A 13199-nucleotide genomic window follows, 5' to 3' on the forward strand; every position below is an offset into this window, starting at 1 on the left:
GAATTCCCACCTTCCACGCCGGAGACCCTGGTTTGATTCCCAATGAGTACACCTCATGTGCAGCCACCACCCGTCTGTCATCGGGGCCTTGCATGTTGCAAGCAGAGCTCCCAGACTAAAACAGACTAGGAAGAAAGGCCTGGTGATCTGCCTCCCAAAACCAGCCAGTGAAAACCCCATGTATGACACCGATCTGATCGACAACCAGTCATGGGGATGGTGCAGGCCTGGCATTGTTTCCTTCGGTTGTGCTTGGGATCATCCTGAATCAGGGGCCAGCTCGACAACAGCTCATGACAATGGCAAAGGGCCAAGGATTTATTGTTATTATTACTGCTATTGTTGTTATTATTCCAGACACATCAAACAGTTGTGGTCTGCCTCCCTAACTCTCCTGCCTTCTCCGCAAGCTTCCATCTGAGCTCTAGCCCAAGTGTGTCTATCTTGAGCTAACGCCCCCGGGCCTCGACAATAACCCAGTTTCATCCTTGTAGGTTTTTTCAAAGCAGGATTTGCACAAGCGGCATGTTTTCTTAAATATTTATTTTGCAGACCATTTACTCGGCACGGCTATTTTTACAATGAGTAAGGAGCAAGGTTAAAAATAACTTTGCCGGTAACCAGATCGGTTCTGCATCTGACATTTTCGTGGAATTCATTTGCATCTCATTTGTTCGCCTTTCTGTTTAACAGGTAGAATGTAAGAAAGCTCAGCCGAAAGAAGTCATGTTCCCACCTGGGACAAGAGGCCGGGCCCGGGGACTGCCTTACACCATGGATGCATTCATGCTCGGCATGGGGATGTTGGGTGAGTCCCGGCAAGACCTGAGGCCACAGCAGGGTCACCATGGGCCAGGGAGGGCTGTGGAGGCCTCTACACCCAGCTGGGCCACCCACGAGTCAGGCAAACTGCCTTGTCTCCCCGAGCCTCAGTTTTCTCATCAGGAAATGAGGATGTAATCCCCACTTGCAAGATAGTTGTGCCAGTTGGGTGAGCATCTTATCCTGTGCCTAGCTCCTAGGAGGCGCTGGATGTTATTTCCCTCCGTTCCACCCTCTTGTTCAAGAGGTGGTGGATATGGTGAAGGTACTTGGCTGCTAATTGAAAAGTTGGCAGTTGGAAGAAAGGCCCGAGTAATCTGCTTCTGAAAGGACAACAGCCTTGAAAACCCCATGGAGCACAGTTCTACCTTATACACGTAGGGTCACCGTAAGTCGGAATTGACTTAACATCAACTGGGATTTTTTTAATTCAAAAGAAGAGTCCCTGGGTGATGCAAACGCTTAATGCACTTGGCTGCTAAGAGAAAGGTTGGCAGTTTGAGGCCAGCTGGAGGTGCCTCAGAAGAAAGGCTTGGTGGTCTGTTTTCAAGAAAACCCTATGGAGTACAGTTCTACCCTGACACACATGGGGTTACTGTTACTCAGGGTCCATTCAATGGCAGCTGGACAATTCAAAAGAAGGAAAAGTCACTCCCCTGCCTCCCCTCTCTGCTGAGTGGGAGTTCTTAAAGACCCAAGGATGCCTGGTGGCTTAGCTCCTGTGGGCTGAGGCTACGTTTTCTAAAACTTGGGGAGAGGAGAGGAAATGGTAAGGTGGGTGGTAGTCCTGTATTTAAATGATTTAACATTTTTCTTTTGGGATATCAAAATTTGCATTTAAATGGATGTTTTAAATAGCCTGTTTTACTCTTTATTTGCAAAGAAAAAAAAATGATAAAAGACAAAGTGTGTTCGTTCTGACTAAAAATGATCTCTCCTGGCTTTTAAAGAAATTGAGTTGCATATTATGCCCCTTTCCTTAAAGGTATCTGTGTCCTTCCTGCGTAGATAATTGAAAATCTTACGGCTTAAATGGCATGAAAGATGGAGAAAGCAGTGGTGATGCGTAATGGTGTGGGTCGCAACAATAATTAGAAATTTCAAGGGGCGAGAACAGTATTTTAGTGCAAGTTATTGTGTGTCCGGAAAATACTAATTAAATGGGATAAATGGTAGTTAATGGTAAAATTCCTTTCAGGCACATGATCTGTCTAGTTTTAATAGGTTTTCATTTGGTTTGGCCAAGAGTCCCTCTTGTATATTGTTTGATAAGCTCTTTATAGATTTTCAAATTTGCTGCTGTTTAAATCATTTCTGGCTTAGTTTTAAATTTATAACACTTTTCTTGGTCTTAAAAAAAACGGTATCTACTTGTCTGAGGAAATCACAAGGGCAGGTAAAGTTATTTTGAGGAACTTTAAGAAATGGAAAGAGATGCCTTGAGAATACTTACAAAATGGGCAAGATGTTAGTTTTTCTCAGATTTTTTTTTAGGTTTAACAGAGCTTCAAATAAAAATCCCATTGTAGTTCCTTAAAAATTGGCCAAATGATTCTAAAACTTACCCAAAAGAAGAAACACAAGAGAATAAATAAGAAAATGTTTTAAAAAGAGGAACAAGAAGAGACTAGTTTAACCAAATATCAGAACATAGTCCAAAGGTGCAGTAATTAAAACAGTGTGGTAAGTATAAATATACCTTGTTTATAGTAAAGATGAAAAAGCCTAACTAGATATATATTTATATGTAAGAGTATAGTCATTTTAAAGGAATGATTACAGAATCAGTGAGAAAGGAGAATTATTTCCTGGTTGACTATAAGACAATCACCTCTTGCTTGAAAGATAATTATTGTTTGGGCCTTACCTTATGTTGCATACCAAAATAAACTCCAAATTTAATAGTCCCGTTTATTTATATTTTGGGGGAGGAGGTGAAAATATACACAACAAAACATACATCACTTCTACAGCTTCCACATGTATAGTTCTGTGACATTGGTTACATTCTTCAAGTTGTGCTACTTTTCTTGACACCCTTTTCCAAACTATTCGACCATCACTAATACAAGCTCACTGCCCCCTCTAAGCTTCTCATCTATCTTTTTGAGTTACTGTTATCAGTTTGACTACGTGTAGATAATTCTTTCAAGGAGTATAATGCTTAATACAGACATTCTTTTCTAATTAGGCCAAACAATTATTTGGTTCAAAGATGACTTCAGGGAATAGTTTTGGTTCAGGTTTAAAGATTTCTTCAAGGTAATAGTTTCAGAAAGTCATCCGGCCTCAGTGGCTCTAAAAAGTCTGGATTCCATGTGACTATCAAATTCTGTTCCAAATTTTCCCCTTTTGATCAGGATTCTTCTATAGAATCCTTGATCTAAATGTTTAGTATTGGTAGTTTTTTTTTTATATTATTATTGCCTAATTTTTTTATTGTATTTTTGGTGAAAGTTTACACAGAAAATTAAGTACCCATTTAACAATGCTTTTTTTTTTATAGTAAAAACTAGTTTTTTATATAAAAAAATTTTTTTTTTATATATATAAAAGAAAAAAAATTCTTTTGCTATCAAGTTGATTTTAATTCATGGCATTTCCACATGTTTCAGAGTAGAAGTTCACTCCATAGGGTTTTCAATGGCAGTAATCATATGGCAGTAGATTGCCAGGCCTTTCTTTCATGGTGCCACAGGGTGATTCAAACCGCCAACCTTCGGATGAGTAGTTAAGCACAAACCGTTTGCTCTACCCAGGTGTTTGAGACCGGTGGTAGAGAATTAGTGCATTGCTGAGGCCTGGAAGAATAGCTTCACCCTCAGCTCAGAAAAGGAATGTGAGACTGGTTACACAAATTAAAGAATGTAGTCAATGCCACTAAATTGTACATGCAGAAACTGTTGAATTGGTGTATGGTTTGCTATGTATATTCTCAACAACAACAAAATAAACAAAATTTAGGGGAAAAAAAAGAAAAGCTTCACCTTGCAGACCTGGAAATGGAAAGGTGCTGTTGACCAGATGAAGCTCTTTACCCAGCTAAAGGCATTCTTACCAACACTGGTCCTGAGATGTTGTGGTGGTGTGCCCGCGAGTCGATTCCAACTCATAGCAACCCTATATGACAGAGTAGAACTGCCCCATAGGGTTTTCTAGACTGTAATCTTTACAGGAGCCGATTACCAGGCCTTTTCTCTCTCGGAGTTGCTGGTGGGTTTGAACTGTCGACTATTGAATTAGCAGCTGAGCACTTAACCGTTGCACCACCAGGGCTCCTTTTGTCCTGAGAAGCCCCCTGTGAAATCATGGCCTAGTGTTCTCCAACTTTAAGCCCCTCTGAAACAAAAGCAATAAATAAATTAACTATTTAGAACAGTCATCTGTTGGCATTCACTAGCTGATGGAAAGGAGTTTAGCTGGAACATACAGCTATGAGTCTAGACTCATTTGTAGTTTCAGCTGAGATTTTTCTCTTCCCAAGAGATCTGTTTGGGTCTTTCCCAACTAGGTTTCCATTTGTTCAACTATTCCCTGGTGGACAGAGGAAACTCAGAATTCAGCTCTTCATTTTCCTTCTAGAACAGCGCAGTCCAATAGAACTTCCTGCTCTGGTGGAAATATGCTATATCTGTGCTGCCAATATGGCAGCCACTAGCCACCTGTGACTGTTGTGCACTTGAGGTATGGCTTATGTGACTGAAGGACTGAAGTTTTCACTTTATTTAACTAAATTTAAATGGCCGCATGTGGCTAGTGGCTACTGAATTGGACAGCAGAGGTCTAAAGGAGCCCCAGTGACTCAGGATGTCAACTTGGGTCTTCACATCCTTGCTTAGGGAGGGCTCTTGGCAACTTGGTATTGCATCTGGATGCAGACCCTGTGGTGCCAATGTGGTCTTCCTGCTTCACTCAGCATGCAACAGACAGTTCACACTCTGATAGTTCCCTGGATCCAGTCTTTGTCTCTTTCAAGTCAGGAGCCTGGTGGGAGCAGATTTCCATGACTCTGGGTAGCTGAGGACAGAGCCTGGGAAAAGATGAGTCAAGTACCCATCTAGAATCCAAACATCTTCTAAAGTCGGAGCAAAGATCTAGAACCACAGTTCTGAGGTTCCACCAGCATCACCAAAATAGGGCCCCAAAATGAGCTGACTGGCAAATCTAAACTCTGTTGTGGATTCTGATTTTTGTTCCCATGATGAAAAACTGATCTGCAAGGAAAGTGGTTATCCAGGCAGGAGGCTTGGTTTTTTACCTTAGTGACAAGAGATAATTACTGTGGGATTGATCAGGCATCCAGAGTACTGGAGCAAATAAATTGTGCAGTGGCCAGTGCGGGAGGGGCCCAGCTGCTAATGGAAGTGGTGGCGAGGTCATCCCGCCGTAATGTAGCTTGATGGAGCATCCACATGGGTCTGCCATAATGTGCTATTGATATGCAGCCAGCCAATTTCCCCTGTGTGGCTGGGGCTGTGAGCCGCTAGAGCAGAGCTAGGCTTCACAGCAGTAAATGAAGAGGAAAATTGAAGTAATGTTGTATTATAAATTTATGATTTCATCTGCCTGACCTAGAGGATATTCAGTGATGGGGGCGTGGGGGTGAAGATAAGATCCCCCACCCTGCAGAGGCCATGCTCTCATCTTTGTTGTACAGGAGATGATATTGACACATCCAGGAAGATTGGGATGAGGCCCCAAGTTGGGGTGAACTTGGTCGTGCTTTTCTGTCTTCTTGTGAAAGAGGAAGGTTTCGGGTATGCCAGCAAGAAAACAGATAAAATGGCATTGCACTGATGGCCCTAGTGTAGGGAGGAACTCGGAGTTCCACCCTGTGGCTATCTCCAAGAGAGTCTTAAAGGTGACACCAGGGCATACACTTCAGCTGTCAGATTGGCACTAAAATATTTAAGACTCCTCAGTGATGACAATAGAAGCGAAGGAGGCATTTTTCATTAGGAAGACCCCATAGGCAGTAGTGATGTGGCTGTTTGCATATGATCTGCTTATCCATGTTGCTGAAATAGTAGTATAAGAAATCTAGCTCTGAAAAATCTGATTTGATAGCAAGTGATTAATTTGAAGAATTGAGCTGCCCCTACCATTTAAATAAATCCCAAGGAAGTAGTCAATGTGTGTGTCCATTTAAGGCATCTGAGTCCTGGTCTTTGCCCCTCTTCCCTCCCTTTTTTCTCCCAGGAGCTCAGTGTCCCACTTGGGTCCTGCTCCTCAGTTAGTAGTTACTGGAAAGCCACTGGGTCATTTTGTCATGCCCGGGCATCTTCTGCCAACGAGGCTCCTCTCTGCCGGAAAATGAACACACAGAGGAGCAGGTGAGGGCAGGCGGCAAGACCCTTTTGAGGTGGAAACATTTCAATTGGCCAGTGCGTTATGACTGCAAATTTCAGCTGCTAATTGAAAGGTGAGAGGTTCGAGTTCACCCATGGGCAGCTTGGAAGAAAGGCCTGGTGATCCACTTCTGAAAAATCTGCTGCTGAAAACTCTGTGGAGTGCAGTTGTACACTGACACACATAAGGTCAGATTCCACGGCAGCTTTTTTTTTTTTTTTTTTTTTTTTTCCTGAAGCAAGAGAAAGGAGCCATAGCTGGTCTCAGTTAAGAACCTGGGCAGGCTGGTGCTTCAGGGAACCTTTAGGCTTTCTACAGGGGGCAAGACTCAACCTCAGACAGAAGAGAGAGGCCACATAGGCATGGCCTTGGGCCGGAGGCAGGACTGGAACCCAAGTCTTCTGGCTGCCAGTCCAGCCAGCTTCTGGTCTGGGTCTGCTGGCAGATCCACTGTTCACAGGCAGAGGCCACGGCACCACCAACCACAGGGAGGTGAGGAAAGGGTTCCTGTCTCTGGGCCGCTGGGGCATGAGAGCTTCAAAGAGGCAGCAGGAAAACCAGCAAGCTGTGAGTCATGCCACTGGAGCACTCTGAAGATAGAATTTAGGAATGATTCTCTTCCTTAGCCCTTACTTACAGCGTCAAAAATGCTTGGTAACTTGTGAGGATCCACTGGGTAGGGAGATGACAAGACCCCAAGAGCTTGTGTTTAGGGGCATTTTTAAGGGGTGGAATAGAACCCCCCCACCCGTCTGTCATTTTGTCATACTGTGGTGGCTTGCATGTTGCTTTGATGCTGGAAGCTATGTTACTGGTATTTCAAATACCAGCAGGTTCACCCATGGTGGACAGGTTTCAGCGGAGCTTCCAGGCTGAGATAGACTAGGATGAAAGGTCTGGCAGTCTACTTCCAAAAATTAGCCAGTGAAAACCCTATGGATCACAACAGAATGTTGTCTAATATAATGCTGAAAGATGAGCCCCCTAGGTTGGAAGATGCTCAAAATACACAGTGGTCACAGCAGTGGACTTGAACCTACCAGCCATCATGAAGATGGTGCTGGACTGGGGAACACTTCATTCTGTTCCACATGGGGTTGCTGTCAGTCAAATGACTGGATGGCAGCTAACAACAACGTAGAACTCCAGAGGCACGTGTGGAAAGAGGTCGCTATCGCCCTCACCACTGGAAGGTGTGGAGACTGTCATAAATCAACTGATGGAAGAAGCTTGCCACCGGTGTTCTTGGTGGCAAGCAACGGAAACAACTCTGACTGCTAACTGTAAGCAGCAAAGGAGATTATGGGAAGCGTCTTGGGCAACGCACAGAACTGGCAGGAAGAATGGAGAACCAGACTTAGAAAACAGGCAGGAACCAGGGGAGCTGGGTGGTCACAGCCACAGCCAAGGGGACAGCCCAGGAACAGCCTGGTCAGGGCCACTGTTGCTGCTGGATGCTGGACTCTGCTGATGACTCCAAATGAATTCTAAACCATCCCTCCCCCTGCCTCACTGGTTCCATGTGCAGATCCCAGGAAGGTATCCAGTTGGCCAAGCTCAGGCTCCCCAGTCTGCCTCTCAGCTGCCAGGCTCAGGGAGAGAGGAGAGGGACATTTTCAGCCTCCACAGTGGAAAGGGGCTTATCTCCAAGACTCACACACAGAGCAGGGTGATTAGATGGTGAGCAGCAAAACACAACCACAAACGTCTACCTGGGTGGTAAAAGGAAAGTCAGACTAGTGGTAGGGCTGGAAGGTTGGCTGTGGGATTCTTTTTTTTTTTTTTAAATAGGCTTTTATTTTTTAGAGCAGTTTTAGGTTTACAGAACAATTGTGCAGAAAGTAGAGTTCCTGTTCACACTGTTTCACCTATAATAGCTTGCATTTGTGAGGTAGGTTTGTTACAATTGATGAGCCAATACGGATACATTACTAACTGAAGTCTGTAGTTTACATCGGGGGCAATGGTGGTTCAGTGGTAAGGCTCTCACGTTCCATGCAGGAGACCTGGGTTCAATTCCCAACCAGTGCACCTCACGCACAACCACCACCCCGTCCATCAGTGGAGGCTTGCGTGTTGCCATAATGCTGAACAGGTTTCAGTGGAGATACCAGACTAAGATGGACTAGGAAGAAAGGCCTGTTGATCTACTTTTGAAACATCGGTCATTGAAAACCCTGTGGATCACAGCAGTCGGATCTGCAGCAAATCACGGGCGTGGACCAGGACCAGGGCATAGGACTGGGTCAGGTGTTGTTCATTTGTGCACAAATACATTAACCGTTTGCAGTACTCAGGGCCTCCCGGAAAAAAATGTGCTTGCTGTGAAATGCGCCATTGAGACACGTGGCACAAAGCTCCTGGGCCATGCTCCATTGTACACGTTTAGCACATTTTAACGCACCCAGTCCCTCACCTTTGTCAGAGGGCCTTGTGAAGGTACTGGCAGCCCTATAGAGTGTCCTCCCTGTGGACGTGGGCTCCTGGGACCTCCCTTCCCTGGGCCACATTAGGCTCATTAGGCTGGGCGTCTTCCAAGGGCACAGGGTAGCTACAAGTTTTCTTGGCCACTAATCAGCAACCCCTGAGTACCTCCTGCTGTGTCTGGTACTGGCACTGCTGTCCCCCTGCCTTGGGAGGGGGCATTACAAGGACTTTAATCTCCTACTGTCAACAGCTTTAAGGTAAAGTACATTCAGGCTAAGCTCTCCAAATGTCAGAGCCAGGCACCAGCCCTGTGTTTGGAGCTAATGTGTGGCATTTACTCTGTGGGTTCAAGGAGGTGTGTGGGCTTTGGGGTCTGGCTGCCCAAATATGGGTTAATTACCAGTAAGCTGACAGCAGTGCCCCCAGTCCCAGGAGGAAGGTGACACAGCCCTGGGTAAAGACCCTCATGGGAGACAAGTCAATTTTGTGATGGGAAATAACTCAGTTATTCCCCATTCCCACCTTCCTTGGGAGGTTACCCAGACGTGAGGCAGCTGTGCTAACGGGACTCTGATCTTTCTCCCTCTGTTCTCCCTCTGTTCAAGGCTACCCCAACTTTGTGGCAACCTACGGCCGCGGCTACCCCGGATTTGCTCCCAGCTATGGCTATCAGTTCCCAGGTAAGTGTCTTTATCTCAGGGGCTTTGGAAACACGGGAGGTGGGGGTCCCCTGAATAGAACGCAACGCATACACACATTCATTTCTGAAACAACTATGTGCTCACTTTCAACTCCACTTACGCCAGAGTCAGGGGGCAGCTCAGAGTTTCCAATTAACAGCAGTATTTATCGGTGCTGAGGATTTGAGAGGGGCAGCTTTTAAAGGAAAGGGAAAGCACAAAGAGGAGGCCTCCCTCTGCTCATGCGTATCTTCCCGCGACGGGTTCCTTCTCACTGAGACTGGACTCTAGAACTAGGGTTTTCTCTCACCGTCTGCCTCCCCCTTGCCCGCCTCCGTCAGTGTGCCTGATGTCTAACGTCTCCCGTCCTTCCTTTCCACCTGTCCTCCTCCAGCTCCTTCCTAACAACTCTCACCCCCTTCTGGTGTGTGTTGGTGTCATGTTGTTGGGGTTTTGTTTGCTGTCCATCCCAGGGGGTGGTGTTAGCTCCTCCCTCCCTCTGTGTGGGCTCCAGAAACTTGAGGCAGAGCCACAGTGATGCCAGCTCACTCCCGGTCTGCTCTGCACTCCTGGTCTGCTCCAGCTCCAATGGAGCTGGCAGGCCTGGGGCCCCACCTGGAAGAGCAGCAAGGGAGTGTGATTTGTAGGGATAGGCAGAGGGATGCTGTGTGAAGTGGCAATTTGTGGGGTTTTGCTGTTCCCCTGAGGAGGTCTACCAGACCTGGAGTGCAGATGAGAGTATATCGGGGTCTTTGTGGGTAGGCACAGCCAAGGTTCCTAGAAGAGGCATTAGGAGCAGAGTTTTATCCTCTGTGGGTTCTCTGCTGAGGGAGGAGGCTCTGTAAGGAAGCTGAGCTTTGGGCAGAGTTTCACTCCTGGCTGGTCATCATGCCTAGACTGGGGAATCTGGAACATCAGGGTCTGAGATGAACTAGGAAGGAGAGGGAGCAGAGAGGTGGCCCTAGAAGGAGGGCGCTGTGAAGTTAGTGAGCAGCAGGGCAGTGATGGTTGTGTGAGGAGCTGTAGCCCAGATTTCCCTCAGACCAAGCTTTGGGGCGGGGAAAGGTGTTGGCGGGGGTTTGTCAGAGCGTTCGGGACTCTTAGAGCCGTGTCCTATGGGGGACAGATATCTCAACCAGCAAAGGAATCCCTGGGCTCTTGTCCTGGCTCCAACACCAACTGGCTGAGTGACCATGGCAGGTCAGCAGCTCATCTGGGCCTCAGCCTTCTCTTCTGTGAAGGGTGGGATCAGGTCGGGTGGTCTCGGGTCTGTGCACCTTCCTGAAAGTGTGGATGAGAAGTCAGGTACAGCAGCAGAAGGTCAAGGTGGAGGAGTAGGTGGCAGACCTCCCATGAGCATGTCCCCTGGGGCCAAGGCAGTCTCTCCACCTGGGTGGGACCCTTAGCACGGATCCTTGGCCTCCCTCAGGAAGACTTCCCCACAGATGACTGCTATGGGGTGGCTGTGGGCACCTCAAACTGAAGGAAAGATGGGAGCTTGACAAGCACTGTTCAGAGTTTGCTGAATCTATTGCCTCCATTTGATTATCCACATTTACATATGGGAACCCCAACGCAGACAGACTAAGAGCCCTGTTCAGGGTTCAGAGCCAGGATTTGGACTCAGGCAACCTGGTTCTCAACCACCACTCTCCACTGTCTCTCTAGTGTATGCTGCCCAGGACAACACTAGCCACCTGTGGCTGCTTAAAGTTAGATTTATATTAACGTGAAATAAAATTAAAAGTTCAGTTCCTCAGTCACGTGAGCCACATCTCAATGACTCAGTAGCCACATGTGGCTAGTAGCTACCACACTGGGCAGCACAGAATAGAAAGTTTCCATTATCACGGAAAGTTCCATTGGAGGGCGCTGTTCTAGAGCATGAAGGGAGAGGTGCATTGTGGTGGTGGCACGGCCCGTGCTTACGGGCACATACACGTGCACGCACTGCCCGTCCTGGGAGAGCTATAGTGTCATCACCCCTGTCCCCCATTGCTTGCCTGTCCTACTCAACCTAGAAGCCGGTGACAATTTGGGAGGAAGCTTTTCTGTCCCTTCCACCCCTGGCTTCCTTCCCAGGGGACAAAAGATGTAGGGACTTAAAACTCTCAGCTGAGAGTGCCAGCTAGCCATTGTTCCCTCATATGGCGCTAATCCCAGGAGGGCAGAGTTGGGGGGTCTTATGTGGAGTCATTTTGGGGCAATAAAGGGGACCTCACACTAGGGCCCCTGTTTCACCTGAGAGCTTATCCTTGGTGCCCCGTGAGCAGGCTTAGGAATCTTCTGAGAGAGTTCTGTCTCAGTGATCTCTGCCCCTGGGTTTGCCCCAGACAGATACTCATTCAATAGTGACCAAGCCAAGGCTAGGCAGAATGAGAGAGAGTCCCATAGATGCCGGCTCTTCGCCATAAGCTGAGGCTTTGGGAATAGGGGCCACGATGGGGGGAAATCAGCTTGGAGTAGCCATGTCAAGGGCCCAGCTGTGTTCACTATCAGCAGTTCCTGCAGCCTAACTCAATCAGCTGGGTTTGAATGGGGCAGAAGTCAGGCATTAAGATTTATAGACAGTGGCTCCCTGACCCGTAAGAGTTAGCTATCTTGTTTTCTCTCAGCCATCCAACTTCCCATTTCCCCATCCTTCCCATTCACACCCTGGAAGCCTTTTCTTTGTCCCTGCTGATGGTCAGAAAGGGACCACTGGTGGCCACAAGAGTGAAGCTGCCTGCTCTCCGGAGGGTATGGATGGACCTCGAGTCGGGGAGGGATAGCCCAGTGGCTGGATCTAGCCTCCCACTTCCCTTAGTGAAGAGCCAGGTTGGTTTCAGAGTCCAGCTCACTCCCAACCCCACCACCTAAAGGAGTCTCTTGTGTGTTGGCTTGGTCTGGAGTCCCAGACTTCCAGAGGACTCCCCAAGCAGCCTAGTAGTTCTAGACCATAAAGCTTACGCCCATGTAGTTCTCCAGTCAAGATTTCATGAAGTGGATGCCCCCTCTAGAACCAAACCCGACTCCTTCTGGAGTTTTGGCCGTAGGAACCGGACCATTATGTCAGGGAAGCTTTGGAATGTTCTTACATCGTCTCATGTCAGTAAGGTGTGGATCTGGCCAAGCGAGTTGGGGTGCAGAGGGGGGACCCAGAGGTGGTGCAGCCCACATCCTTTCCTCATCCCTGTCAGGCTGATTGCGTTGATCCCTCCTATTACCATGCCGCTTCCCTCTCCCCACACCCTGGGGATCTTATGAGTCCATGGCATTGGCGCAGCTGTCCTGTCACCACCAAGCGCACCTGATGCTTTTTCTCTGTGGTGTTTCTTTTCGATGTCATCACTGTGCCCACTTCTCCCACTTCCCCACCTCCGGTCCCTCTTATGTTTGTGGATCCCACATCCCTCCCAGACTCTTCCTGATTCCATCCCAGTAGGTCAGTGCCAGGGAGCTAGTTAAGAGAAAGGAGCAATGCCCACGCTCTTAGAGAGCTGCCGAGACTTCATCCTAACTGTCGTCACTCACAAGCCTTGTGTCCTGGGCACCCTTTAGGAGGATGCAGGCTGATCCCTTTTCAAGGGTTCCCCTTTGCACCCACCATAGCCTTTCTGTGTGAATATCTGGTTGGGAGCCCAGACATCATTTTTAGTGGATCCCCATTTAACTTGTGTGACGTGGGGGTTGTAGCTAACCTTTCTGATGTGAAGCAATGCCCACCTCTGCCCACCTTCAGGATTCTGTGACACAAATGAGTTGTTCTGAGAACGAGGGCTAGATAGCTCTGGATAATCATCAAAGCAGGGGGTAGTTCTTTCCTAGAAAGCCTGAGGGATAACCAGCCTCTTTGGAGATGGTTCCTTCTCCCCATCTTCGAGTCCACCGCGGGCCACCACCCCAGCCTGGCTCCCCTGCAGATCCATATCATATGTGGAC

The 13199-nt window shown here is 47.6% G+C and overlaps 1 protein-coding gene across 4 annotated transcripts in view; it reads left to right on the plus strand.

Moving 5' to 3' along the window:
• Window positions 1–13199, plus strand: part of MSI2 (musashi RNA binding protein 2) — a 472007-nt gene that overhangs the window by 404792 nt on the left and 54016 nt on the right. For all 4 annotated transcript variants that reach the window (XM_064271280.1, XM_064271281.1, XM_064271284.1 and 1 more), the window contains exons 9-10: window positions 694–808; window positions 9204–9278. In XM_064271280.1, the coding sequence (XP_064127350.1) occupies window positions 694–808; window positions 9204–9278 (190 nt within the window). The remainder of the gene's footprint in view (window positions 1–693; window positions 809–9203; window positions 9279–13199) is intronic.

This window comes from Loxodonta africana, chromosome 18, assembly GCF_030014295.1.
Source record: "Loxodonta africana isolate mLoxAfr1 chromosome 18, mLoxAfr1.hap2, whole genome shotgun sequence".
Taxonomy (NCBI): domain Eukaryota; kingdom Metazoa; phylum Chordata; class Mammalia; order Proboscidea; family Elephantidae; genus Loxodonta; species Loxodonta africana.